This window comes from Bos mutus, chromosome 3 (genome assembly GCF_027580195.1).
Source record: "Bos mutus isolate GX-2022 chromosome 3, NWIPB_WYAK_1.1, whole genome shotgun sequence".
NCBI lineage: Eukaryota > Metazoa > Chordata > Mammalia > Artiodactyla > Bovidae > Bos > Bos mutus.
Window position 1 is genome coordinate 103,927,637 of NC_091619.1, and position 13,591 is coordinate 103,941,227.

Below are 13,591 nucleotides of genomic sequence, written 5' to 3' on the forward strand. Positions count from 1 at the left end.
CAATTGATCTGTGACAGAGGAGCATAGGCAAGGCAATGGAATCTTAATGTAAACCACAGAACATCTAGAAGGTAACAAGAGAAAATCTATGTGACCTTGGATTTGACAATGAGTTTTTAGATACAAAACCAAAAGTGCAATTCATGAAAGAAAAAAAATCAGTAACCTGGCTTACCAAAATTAAAAACTTTTCTTCTGTGAAAGAAACTGATAAAAGAATAAAAACGCAAGCCACGAATTAGAAAAAATACTTGTAAAACACTTGTTTAATGAAAGACTTATTCAAAATATACAAAGAACTCTTAAAACTCAACAATAAGAAGACAACAAACCCAGGTAGAAATGGGCCAGAGACCTTAATAGATGCCTCATCTGACAAGATATACAGAAAGCAAATAAACACACAAAAAGATGCTCATGTCATGTGTCGTTGTTGTTGTTTAGTAGTAAGTTGTGTCTGACTCTTTTGTGACCCCAGGGACTGTAGCCCACCAGTCTCCTCTGTCCATGGGATTTCCCAGGCAAGAATACTGGAATGGATTGCCATGCCCTCCTCCAGGGGATCTTCCCAACCCAGGGATTGAACCCATTTCTCTTACATTGGCAGGCAGATTCTTTACCACTGAGCCACCAGGGAAACTGCGTGTGTCATTAGGGAAATGCAAATTAAAACAAGAATAAAATATCCCCACACACCTATTAGAATGGCTAAAATCCAAGACACTGACACACCAAATGCGGGCAGGGATGAGGAACAACAGGAAGTCTTGTTCATTGCTGGCAGGAATGCAGAACGGTTCAGCCATTTTGGCAAGGTGTTATAAAAGCTAAACATAGTCTGAAGAGCAATTACTCTTGTAGGTATTTACCCAGTTGAGGTGAAAACTTACGTCTATACAAAAACTGCACAGAAATATTGCAGTATGGCACAAATGTTGCACATTATTCTAGTCTGTACAGTAATAAAGGCCTTTTTGTTTAATTACCTTTAAAACATTTTTAATTGCCAACAACTGGGAGGAACTGAGATGGCCTTCATTACATAAGTGGATAAACAAACTGTAGTTCATCCAGGCAATGGACTATTATTTGACACTAAAAAGAAATGCACTATCAAGCCATGAGCAGGTATGGAGGAGCCTTAAATGTATATTGCTAAATGAAGGAAGCCAGTCTGAGAAGTCTACATACTGCATGGTTTCAACTGTATGACATTCTGGAAAAGGAAAAATTAAAGAGATCAGTAAATACTATGCTACAGTTCTTATGAGATTTAGCCTTCCCATTGAGCTCAGATATGGACTGGCCAGTTGAAGACAAGACCTTGTGTTAGAGATGTTTGCCTCATTTCAGTGGCCCTCCTTCTCTGTTCCCAGGAGCCTCCTGATCTCCCTACCTATAGAGCAGAAATTTGGAGACAGCCAAGTGAGTTGGAACAGTTTTTTTCCTCATTAAATTAGTGAAATTATGATGATAATTCAGGTGATCTAGAAGCAGTAAAAGTAGAAGTCAAACATTAAAAGAGTAGAAACAGTTACTGACATTTGTATAACCTTTAAACAATGTTCTGACCTCCATTGTTGCAAGAAACCATTTGATCTTCCCATCAGTCCTATTTATTTTAGCTATTTTAAGAGTTAAGGGAACTGATTATCTCATGCCTGAGGTTACACAACTAGTAAGTGTAAGAGTTACTTTCTTAAACTCCAGTCTTTTTACCTTTAAGCCCACTGTTCTTTCTACCAAAGCAAGCAAAGGCTTTGGTGGGAAAAAAGGATGGATTTTAGAATCAGTTTCCCTTGTCAAGAATGATAATAAATAGTAGAGCTGCTCCAAGGATATGCAGAAAGTGCAAGTGAAAGTTGCTTAGTCGTGTCTGACTCTTTGTGACCCCATGGACTATACAGTCCATGGAATTCTCCAGGCCAGAAGACTGGAGTGGGTAGACATTTCCTTCTCATGGGATCTTCCCAACCCAGGGATCATATCCAGGTCTCCTGCATTGCAGGCTGATTCTTTACCAGCTGAGCCACCAGGGAAGCCCAAGAATACTGGACTAAGTAGCCTATTCCTTCTCCAGAAGATCTTCCCAACCCAGGAATCGAACAAGGGTCTCTGGCATTGCAGGTGGATTCTTTACCAGCTGAGATACCAGGGAAGCCCTAGGATGTGTGGAGCCCCAGCTAAATATTTTTGTAAGGTCTCTGCTGTATAAACAAGTCCATCCACTTGAGATGTAATGGTTTATTGATGAGGATTTAGAGCAACACAGGAAAGAAGAGATACTTAGATTTGTGTTTATTATTGAATCAGTGCACCTGAAGTATCTTTAGAGTATCCAGATACTCTCTCTTTCTGGTTCAGGGACCATCTCATCTTTTTTTTTTTTTTTAATTGTCAGGTATATCATTCCTGACTAATTTCACATCTTATACCATTAAAAAAGGTAGCAGTACTCTTATTATTTACAGTGCCAGGACTTTCTGGAACCTGTTTTATAGAAACAATGTAGATCTTCTTGTCTCTTCAGTTCTCTAGTTCCCTTTATTTCATGCTGGTTACATCATTAATCTTGATACCACACGACGTTATCCTGCATGCTGCCCACAAATACTGGATTCCAGCAACTCTGAAAGTTGTGACTGCACTTTGTTGACAATGACCATAAATGTAAGTCTTAACCAGAGTATGCAGGGGAAACATGAATTGTAATTAGTTTTGTGGCCATGTTAAACTTACCATATGAAACTACCCAGACTGAATCACGAAGAAGTAGAAAATCCTAACAGACCAATTAGGAGTAAGGAGATTGAATCAGTGTTCAGAAGCCTCTTGACAAACAGAAGTCCAGAACCAGATGGCTTCACTGGTGAATTCTACCAAACATTTAAAGAAGATCTAATACCAATCCTTCTCTAACTTTTCCAAAACATGGAAGAGGAGGGAACACTTTCAAACTCATTTTATGAGGTCAGCACTAATCCTGATACCAAAATCAGACAAAGACACTACAAGAAAAGAACATTACAGGCCAATATCTTTGATGAACATAGATATAAAAATCCTCAACAAAATTTTAGCAAACTGAATTCAACAGTACATTAGAAGAATCATACACTGTGATTATTCCAGGGATCCAGGGATGGTGCAACATCCATAAATCAATTGATGTGATACACCACATTAATAAAATGAAGGGAAACATCGTATGATCATCTCAGTAGATGCAAAAGAAGCATTTGACAAAATTTAACATCCATTCATAATAAAAGCTCTCAACAAAGTGAGTATAAAAAAGTAATGTAACTCAACATAATAAAGGCCGCTTCCCTGGTGGCTCAGAGGTTAAAGCATCTGCCTCCAATGCAGGAGACCCGGGTTCGATCCCTGGGTCAGAAAGATCCCTGGAGAAGGAAATGATAACCCACTCCAGTATTCTTGCCTGGAAAAGCCCATGGACGGAGAAGTCTGGTAGGCTACAGTCCATGGGGTTGCAAAGAGTCAGACACGACTGAGCGACTTCACTTTCTTTCTTTATGATAAGCCCACAGATAACATCATACTCCATGGTAAAAAAGCTGAGTCTTTCCTCTAAGATCAGGAACGAAACAAAGATGTCCACTCTTGCCACTTTTTTTCCATCGTAGTACCAGAAGTCCTAGCCAAAACAGTTAGGCAAGAAAAAGAAAAGGCATCCAAATAGAAAAGGAAAAAATAAAACTGTCTATAATTGCAGATGACTTAACATTCCTAAAGATTCCACCAAAAATAAAAACAAACCTGTCAGAAGTATTTTTAAAAATTCAGTAAAGTTGCAGGATACAAAATCAGTATATTAAAATCAACTGTGTGTCTACACACTAATAATGAACTATCAGAAAGAGAAATTAAGAAAACAATCCCATATACAATTGCATCAAAAAGAATAAAATACCTCAGAATAAATTTAGTTGAGGAGATGAAAGATTTTACACTGAAAACTATAAGACACTGATGAAAGAAATTGAAGATGCAAATAAATGGAACAATATTTCATACTGATGGATTGGAAGAATTAATACTGTTAAAATGCCCATTGTATCCAAAACAACCTACAGATTCAATGTAATCCCTACCGAAGTTTATCCTTTGAAAATTTATAGAACAGCACATCTTCCAACCATGCTTCTCTCAGCCCCACGTGCCTGGATCTAAGGGCTCTTCTGCCTCAGAGGATTCCTGTAAAGCTATATTAGGTAATTAGGTCAACTGTCTGGCGCATAGTTTATGTTCAATAAATGCTAATTCCTCTGTTCTTTTCACTACCACCCAGAAGAGTGTGCATTTTTAACTGGAATGGAGAAAAAAGAGGCTTCCCAGGTGGCACAGCAGTAAAGAATCAGCTGTGAATTCAGGAGACACATGAGATGCAGATTGGATCCCTGGGTCGGGAAGATCCCGTGGAGCAGGAAGTGGCAACCTACTCCAGTATTCTTGCTTGGAAAATCCCATGGACAGAGGAGCCTGGCGGGCTACAGTCCATGGGGTTGCAAAGAGTCAGACATGACTGAGTGACTAAACACACACACACACACACAACACACACACACACAACACACACACATGTAGAAACAAAATTGGAGTAATCAAAAGAGATTCCTGGTGGAGAGTCTTGGTGAGAACTACCTGTATAGCTCAGGCTAAAAGCATTTGCAAGAGCTTCCTGGAAAGCATCCTCCCAGCCAAAATGAAGTAAAGTAACAGGGCCTTGGAGACAAAGAGAAACTGCAGTAATGTCAGCTTCAGAATCACTGATCAGAGAGCAGAATGGCTGATTTGCTGAGAAGGTATTGCAGTGCCCAATAACAGGAGCTGAGAGGCAGGGCCTCCGGAGCTGAGAAATACCCTAAATTCCAGATGACACAGATCAAGCAGTCCCTGTTCTCTTAAAGAGGCATAAGACAGTGCCACCAAGTTGACCATAGATCACTCTAAGTGGGCAACACTGTATAGAAGCCCAAGTCTGCAGTGGAGTTCACAAAGAGCAAAGGGTCAGTGATGCCCAGGGCAGGACAGATCGGCACACCCCAAATGTGGGTGAATGGAAAGACTGAAGATAATTTAAGAAGAGCCAGCAGACCTGTAGTCACGGAGGGAGAGGCAGTCAGAGGAGATAGAAATTATCCTGAGGGAGAAAGCTCTATATCTTGGAGCTTGAAAGGATCTTTGGCAGTATTCAATAACCTTTCTTACATAAAAGTTGTTTCGGGGAAAAGAAAATGAAAATGTTTAGTGACAGGCTAGGATTACTATAGCTAACCTAAGCTGCTTCTGCCATTTCCCAAATCATGTCACTATTCCATAGACGTCTCTCTAGTCGTTGGAAAAGTGCATCTTCGCCCAGGAGGCTCAGGAGGACAGAACTGAAGATGCAGTGGCGGGATGAGCTCTGTGCTGAGGACTCTTTGCTGTGTGTTCATCATGCCAGCCCTCTCAGCACAGTCATATGTTGACTGGCTACCTTAATTAAGTTGCTATGTTTGCTTGATAAGAAGCTAATACTTGTTAACTACGGTTTGTCAGGCTGTGTGCTGGGTGTGTTACATTTATGGTCTTGTTTCATTCTCACAACCAGTTCTTTGAACTGCTTCTAGTAAACTAGCTCAGGGAAGGAGTAAGGGGGCACAATAGGGGGCTGCTCTAAGTTCAGTCTTCTCTGAGATGTTCTAGAAATTAGGCCATTGGTCATGAGATGCCCATCACTGATCTACAGAGTCCTAACCCTCAAAGTCCACTCTTCATTTTCCCCATCCCCACCCCACCTCACCCCCACCCTTCCTGTCAGTTCACCTTCCAAGTCAAGGTAACCAACTGAGTTCAGTCCAACAAACACTTTGCCAGGCACTCATACTCTCAGTGCCATGCATGGTACTTTGTGATGGGCACTATGCTCAGGTTTCATGGTCTGGGAGAGAAAGATGTCTAAATGGATAGTTACTCGTCAGGGTGACAAGTGCTAGGCCGTATTCCCATCCTAGACATCATTGTATCTCTAACCCCAGGCCAGCATCTAGGGCATAACAACAGCAAGACTGTTAGAGTTAGCATGTACCGAGGGAGAGGGAGACCTATGTGCCAGGCATTGCACTAAGCACTTTATTCTCAGTGTAATCCTCCCCACAATTTTATGAAGAGTTAGTGTAATTCCAGTTTTAAAGATGTGGAAATTAAGTCATAGAGCAATTAAATAACATGCCCAGTTAGTAAGTGGTGGAGCCAGGCTATAGGCCCAAGCAGAGTGACTCTGTTGCCTCTGAATATCTGCTGAGTGACTGAGTGAATGAGAGGACAGAAGGCCAGGAGGTGGGAAAGACAGAGAACATGGGAACCAGTGAGCAAGGTCAGGTGAAGGTCAGTGCTAGGTAAAATGAGGTCCACAGGCATGGGAGGCTGGTTCTGCTTGGCAGCGGAAGCCATCACGATAGATTTCCTGAAGGAAGTGGTGCTTAACTGAATGTTCAAGATAAATAGGTGGTCACTGGCTAGGGGAGGGCAGGGTAGACAGAGCTAAGCCAGCCCTTCTACTTTCCCCCTCTCACCTTCTCCAAGACTTCTCCAACGGTCCCACCTCTACTGCCCCATGCATGAGTTTTCCTCTTATTCTAACCAGCTTATATGCATGCTAAAGATTTTCCTAACCTCAAAAAAAAAATCTTTCCCTGTGCTTTCCCTCCAGCTATTGCCCCGTTTCATTGTCTCCCTTTGTAACAAAACTTCTAAAAATAGAAGTCTATTATTCCCTGGCTCCAATTCTGTTTTCTCTTAAACCCAATGAAATCACCATTTCACTCCCACTCCGGTGAAACAGCTCTGCTCAAGGTCGAGAGTAACCCCCGTGTTGGCAGATCCAGCCATCAATCCTATGTCCACCTCCTCCCAGGCCCCACACAACGTTCGATGCAGTTGGTCCCTGCATCCTCCTTAAGACCCTTCCTTCCTTTGGCAACTGAGACATCACACTCTCTCCTGGGTATTTTTCCATCTCAGGCGCTGCTTCTTTCAGCCTTTTGCCATGCTCCTCCTCACCTCCCAAATGTTGATCATGAAAATACACATGGTGATCAAGGGCACTCTCCCACTGGAAATCATTTAGGACTCTCCAGGACAGAATCCACACTTGAGCCCAGTATTCGAAGCCGGCACCGTCTTGCTGCCTGCCTCTGCCACCTCACCTTTCATGAAGTATTTGTGTGGCGCTCTGGAGACCAGCCAGCCCCTCCAGATGTCCTTTCTCACCACATCCTCCAAGATCCCTGGGAATCGAGTGGTTCCCATTGGCAGATGAAGAGGCTGAGAATCAGATTGTCCTTCCTTTGCCCAAGGTCACACGGCTTGCAATGTCCTTTGTGAAAGTTTCTAATTCCAGGTCCTGTGTTCTTCCCACTTACAACACGTTTGTTGTTTGACCTGATTCCTTAAACTCGGTGCTTCTCAGTGAAGCAGAGGCATGGAAGTCTGGTTCCTTCTTTTAGGTGCCAGCTTCTCCATCTGGATCTCCTCTGAAGAGCGCAGTGGTTTACACTCTTCACCCCAGGCGCTTGGTAGGCACGTTTGCAGGACAATGGGTGCTCTTACTGGTCCACATGCTAAATCTCCCCAAATGAAAGGCCAGCTGCAGAGCACGAGAAGAACAAGGGTTGAATGATTTGATCAGACATCTGTGGGGGCCTCCTGGCATTTGGAGTGTGAGCGCCTTAGAGAAACTAACCATTCTGGCCCGAGGGAGTTGGAGACAGTTAATCTTGGTGGTTCTGACCGCTCACTGCCCCAGAGGTCCCAGCCTGCTGCATGACTCAGAGTCCCCAACACTTCCCCTATTCTTCTCTCACTGGGATAGTTGGGAGGCCATTTCTAAGGCATTTTAATTTGGTAATAGCTTGACATGGCCCGCTATGCCCAGGGCTGTGTGTTTTAGAAGTTACTGTTGCTTTCTCAGTGGGGGAGTTGGTTTTGAGCTGCTCCATCCGGGACATCTGACTGCCCTGCGTAGCCATGGGAAGAGCCTTTCCTGTTGGCGTCTGGCCTCCCATGCTCCTGCTTGTCTGGGCTTTTTCTTCTCCATTATGGATTACCTGAGTGCACAGACCTTGGACTATTCCATAGCCCAATTCTTTTTTTTTTTAATTTTTAAACATTATTATACAATTTTTAGAGACTACTTCCCACTAATGCTTGTTACAAAATATTGGCTATGTTCCCTGTGTTGTACAATACGTCCTTGAACCAGTCTTACACCCTATAGTTTGTATCTCCCACTCTCCCACCCCTGTTTTGCCCATCTGCACCCTTCCCTCTGGTAACCACTAGTTTGTTCTCTATATCTGTGAGTCTGCTTGTTTTTCGTTATATTCCCTAGTTTGTTGTATTTTTTAGATTCCACATAATCATGATACCATGCGGAATTTGTGTTCCCCTGTCTGACTTATTTGACTTAGCATCATGCCCTCCAGGTCCATCTGTGTTTCTGTACATCCACAGCCCTGATCCTTGAGGAACTTCGCCAGAAGTTGATGGTGTTTATTAGAGAGGAAAGATTTGGCTGAAGGTTCGCTGTTGTACATGCATTTCTACGTGCATTTCTGCAATGCACTGTGTTAAAGAGGCAATGGCCATCCATCTTTCCTTTGCTTTGTGGAACTTTCTGGAATTCACAAAGACCATAGGAACCAACAGTAAGAGGCAGGCAAGGGGATGGGGGGCCATGAGGGACTCTTGGTGCCTCACTGAATGTTACACACTGCCAGAGAGCTTCTCTACCCCATCTTCAGCCGCACTGACCGCTCGTGCTGTCCCTGGACTCTGTGCGACTCTCTGTGATGGCACTGACTGGGATCCACGCCAGGGCAGTGTCCTGTTAAGAGCTCCTGCACTCATGTCAGAGAAAGATAGGTTCAAATAGTATCCAGAACTTACTAGTTGTATGACCTTGAATAAGTCTCTTCATCTTTCTGAGCTTCTATGTAAATTAATAATTAACAGCACCCTACTCACATGGCTATTGAGAAGAATAATTGAAGAAACCTGTAATGTTCCTGTCACTGTGCCTAGTCCAGAAGTTTCCAGTAGGTTCAGTAGTTGCACTGAAGTTTATGTTTCATTTCTGAAATACAGTTGTTTCCATAAGAAAATACTGTTATGTAAATTCTCTTGTTAAACCCTTGACCTTTTTTTGCCTGCAAAATAAAGGCCCAACTATGACTTGTCACTCAGCATTTGTATTTGCATTTCAGGCTTTAAATTTCATTGTTAGGGAAGACTAAGAAAATGTAGATTTCTAGAAGAAAATGCATGTAGATACAGATGAGAGTTTGTCTAAATTCAATGAGCAGTGGCTCCGTATAAGGCCCTGGGCCAGGATCACAGGGCTGAGGAAATCATACATGATACACGCTAGGCAGTGGCATCATGGTTTCTGGCTGTCCTGTACAGGCACCAACCTCCCCCACCCCATACCCACTGCACCCCTGTCCCTGTAGAAGGCAGCCCCAAGGGAAGACTTGCTGCAGGGCCCTGGCACAGCAGAGCAGCTGGGCATCAGTGTGCTGGCAGCTGGCCCAAGGATGGAGGCGGGGGAGGTTGGGGCTGGGAACTGGCCAGCAGCCAGACCTCCCTCAGGTGCCCCAGCAGTCACGGAATGGGTCCTGTTCTTCCGCTTTGGTTTTCTCTAGACTGCACTGAGCAGGGTTTGGGGAGGCAGGGCAGTGACTCCAGCCCCATGCGGAACCCATACAGATGTTGAAGACCAGAGAAGTGAGATGACTTGACTACAGTCACGCAGCAACAGATCCAGGGCTAGAACTCACAAGCCTTCTGAAAGATAGTCAGCGCTGTCTGACTTGTGGACTCCTGAGATTGCCTTATTTCCAGTGCAAGTGCACTGAGATTGTCAGTGAGAGTTCCTTCAGAAAATCGATGGGGTCTTCTGTGTGCCCATTCTCTGTGCAAGGAACTGGGCTTACAGGGTTAAATCAGACCCTGACTTTGGGAATTCACAGCGCCATGAGGGAGACATAGTACCAACAGTTGTAGTTCAGTATGGCAAGTGCCCATGTGGGCAAGCATGTAATGTGGGTGGTGGTAGATGGACAATGAGCACAGAGGAGGCACTTGGCCCAATCTGGGGATCTAGGAGTTACTCCCAGTGAAACTGACATCTGAGCTGAGTTGTGAAGGACCAGGAAGCAGAAGGAGGAGAACAAGGAAGAACATTCCAGGCAGAGGGAATAGGATAGCAAGAGAGCATACTCAATGAGACCCCCCAACATATATTTGATATATATTCAGGGCACTGAGTACTTCCCACTGGCTGGACCATAGTATGTGTGAGAGAATAAAGGCAGATGAGGCTGGACACATAGAAACATTCAAGAAGGTTGAAAAGGCTGTGCCTGTGATTTTATCAAAGCCTGGGAGCTCTCTCCTTAGATCTCCAGGGCGCCAATCTCCTAGTCTGGGAGCCTGGATGGAATTCCTGATTTCCTTGCAACCAGGCTTACTGCAAAGAATCTATTTGAAATCCAGTGAGTTCCTTTTACCAAATTCCACAGAAGGGCCTTGTTGTTTATCTACTTATTCCTTTAGAATGTCCTGGCTCCTCCCCTCCACCCGCCTCTGGAAACTTGGTGTGGAAAAGGGACTGAAGTGCTGATTGTAGGAAATGAAGCTTGATTCAAGGTTTAAACACCAACAGCTCTTCATGAAACAGTAACCACTGCCCGGCAAGCTATGACTCTCCCTCTCTCCCCACAGGCCTGCAGAGTTAGCCACCAAGTACGAAAACTTTTCAGAGGGAACCTGCAAGCCTGGCTATGCTTCGGCCTTGATGACTGCCATCTTCCCCCGGTAAGTGCTCGGGTTTCTTCCCATCACCTGGTTAGCCCAGTCCATGGCCCAGGGCTCAGACACACCTGCCCCTGGTGGCAAGTGGTGTGCTCCTGAGAAAGTGAGATTCTGTGATGTCTTCTCTCCTGCATCCTTGAGTCTGTGGGTGCCTGAATGCCTGAAATAACTTTGCTTTTGGTTGGCTCCTACCCTAGTCCTACTCTTGGCCCTGGTTACACCTTACCTCATCCTCTCTGAGCTTGTACCTGCCAGCACAGCTCGTTTCTGCAGAGGAGAAAGAGGAGGTAGGACCTATGTGCTCCCTCTCGGAAGCCAGGTATCCAGAGGCAGCCAGACAGTGCTCCGCAGCACAGAAGCTCATAGTCCTTTTTAGAAGCTCGGACCTGGCTTCAGGGAGGCATGTCCAAATAAAGCAGGAAATAGAGCAGAGGAGTTTCTGAGGCTGGCTGTTTTGGCACCTTCCCTCTCTGTCCCTTTGGCGTCCTGGAGTTCCTGATTTCTTTGATTGCAGGCTGCTGAAAGAAGACCTGCCAAACCCTGGGAGATCCTTTCACCAAATTCCCCTAAGAGGCCTTGCTTGCTTATCTGCCTTTTCCTTTCGGGTTTTCTTTCCTGAAGCCTCGGTGTGGAAAAGAGCCTAATGTGCTGTGATCATCTTGTCTGCAGTCTGAGTGCAGTGAGACCCTTGGGGTTGTTTCACTCCATCAGAGAGCTATAGGAGTATCTGACTCAAGGGGTTGTAGGAGGGGCTGCTCAGGACCTCTGGGAGTCAAGATGTAGCACTCAGACCACCAGAGGAGCCCTTGGGGTGGCCTCTTGGAGTGGGCTCTGCTCACTGGGGGAAGGGTATGCACCCCATCCCTTAGAGGATGAGGTTAGGGCACACAGTGTCCTTGCACAGGAATGCTATTATGGTCTCTTTCTTTCCTAACATAAGCCATTCAAGCTTAGCTCCTTGTATAAAATGGGGGCTCTGCTGGCTGGATATCTGGTGTTCAGATAGAGATCTTTGTCCAGGCTCTGCATTCTGACTTGATTCCAGTATTTTGCTTCTCCCAGCTATTTACTGAGCACTTTTTCAGGGTCTGGCAGTATGTTCCATATTCTTACATAGGTTTTCTCAGACCTACAGGGCTCAGGCCCCTGGGCCAGACACGTGTGAGTTTTCCTTGACCTGCATGTGGATTTTATAACTGAAAGTAATACAAGCACATGGGGAAAAGAACTCAATAGTACAAAAGGGTATTTACTTCCACTCCAGACCCCAGAGACAGCCAATATACCATAAAAAGGAACAGACTGTAATTATTGTCCTGTGTCTTGCTTTTAGCCACCCCAAGGGCTCCTCTGAATCCATATATGCTGATAATAGGATAATCTCTAAGATATATTGCATAATATATAATTGTTTTTTTGAGTCTGCCTCTTTTGTTTGGTATAATGCATTTGAGATTCAAGCATATGTGTAGCAGTTGTTTGTTCCTTTTTATTGCTGAATAGTATTTCATTATACAGGCATGACATTTTATGTTGTTTATCTATTCAGCAGTCAAAAGGTATCTGGGTTAATTCCAGTTTCTAGCTATTATAAATAAAGCCAATATAAACATTTGTGTAGAGGATGTATGCTTCACTTTGTAAGAATTTGTCAATCTGTTTTCAGAAGTGACTATATTCTTTTGCCTTCCTGCCAGCAGCGTATGAAGATTTTAATTGCTTTACATCCCTGATATCCATCTTTTTTATTTTAGCTGTCCTAGTAGGTTGAGAGTGGTCTCTCACTATGATTTTAATTTGTATTTTACTAATGACTAATGATGTTGAGTCAGACTTGCCTGTGAGCATCCAGGAGTCTTTGGCGAAGGCCATGGGTTGACAGTGACCTCCATGGGGTTGCTACTACTGCTGCTAAGTCGTTTCAGTCATGTCCGACTCTGTGCGACCCCAGAGATGGCAGCCCACCAGGCTCCCCCGTCCCTGGGATTCTCCAGGCAAGAATACTGGAGTGGGTTGCCATTTCCTTCTCCAATGCATGAAAGTGAAAAGTCAAAGTGAAGTCGCTCAGTCGTGTCTGACTCTTAGTGACCCCATGGACTGCAGCCCACCAGGCTCCTCCGTCCATGGGATTTTCCAGGCAAGAGTGCTGGAGTGGGGTGCCATTGCATGGGGTTAGGGGCACTGAATACAACAGGCCTGAGAGCCTCGGGGTGTGCTTCCATAAATCCTTTCGAAGGAGGTAGCCATTACCCCTACCATAGTTTGGCCTCAGGGCAGGAACTACAGGGAGGAAACACAGCCCCGCCCATCAACAGAAAATTGGATTAAAGATTTACTGAGTATGGCCCTGCCTACCAGAGCGGGGCTTCCCAGGTGGCACTAGTGGTAAAGAACCCGCCTGTCAATGCAGGAGATATAAGAGACAAGGGTTCAGTCCCTGGGTTGGGAAGATCCCCTGGAAGAGGGCACGGCAACCCACTCCATTATTCTTGCCTGGAGAATCCCATGGACAGAGGAGTCTGGCGGGCTACAGTCCATAGGATCACAAAGAGTCGGACATGCCTGAAGTGACTTAGCACATCAGAGCAAGACCCAAATTCCCCCGCAGCCAGTCCCTCGCATCAGGAAGCTTCCACAAGCCTCTTATCCTCACCCATTTCAGAGGGCAGACAGAACAAAAACCACAATCACAGGAAACTAACCAAACCGATCA

The 13,591-nt window shown here is 44.7% G+C and overlaps 1 protein-coding gene across 4 annotated transcripts in view; it reads left to right on the top strand.

Annotated features, from left to right (window-relative positions):
• ST3GAL3 (ST3 beta-galactoside alpha-2,3-sialyltransferase 3) overlaps positions 1-13,591 on the top strand; it is a 215,260-nt gene that overhangs the window by 130,669 nt on the left and 71,000 nt on the right. For all 4 annotated transcript variants that reach the window (XM_070368330.1, XM_070368329.1, XM_070368333.1 and 1 more), the window contains one exon: positions 10,789-10,881. In XM_070368330.1, coding sequence (XP_070224431.1) covers positions 10,789-10,881 — 93 coding nt within the window. The remainder of the gene's footprint in view (positions 1-10,788; positions 10,882-13,591) is intronic.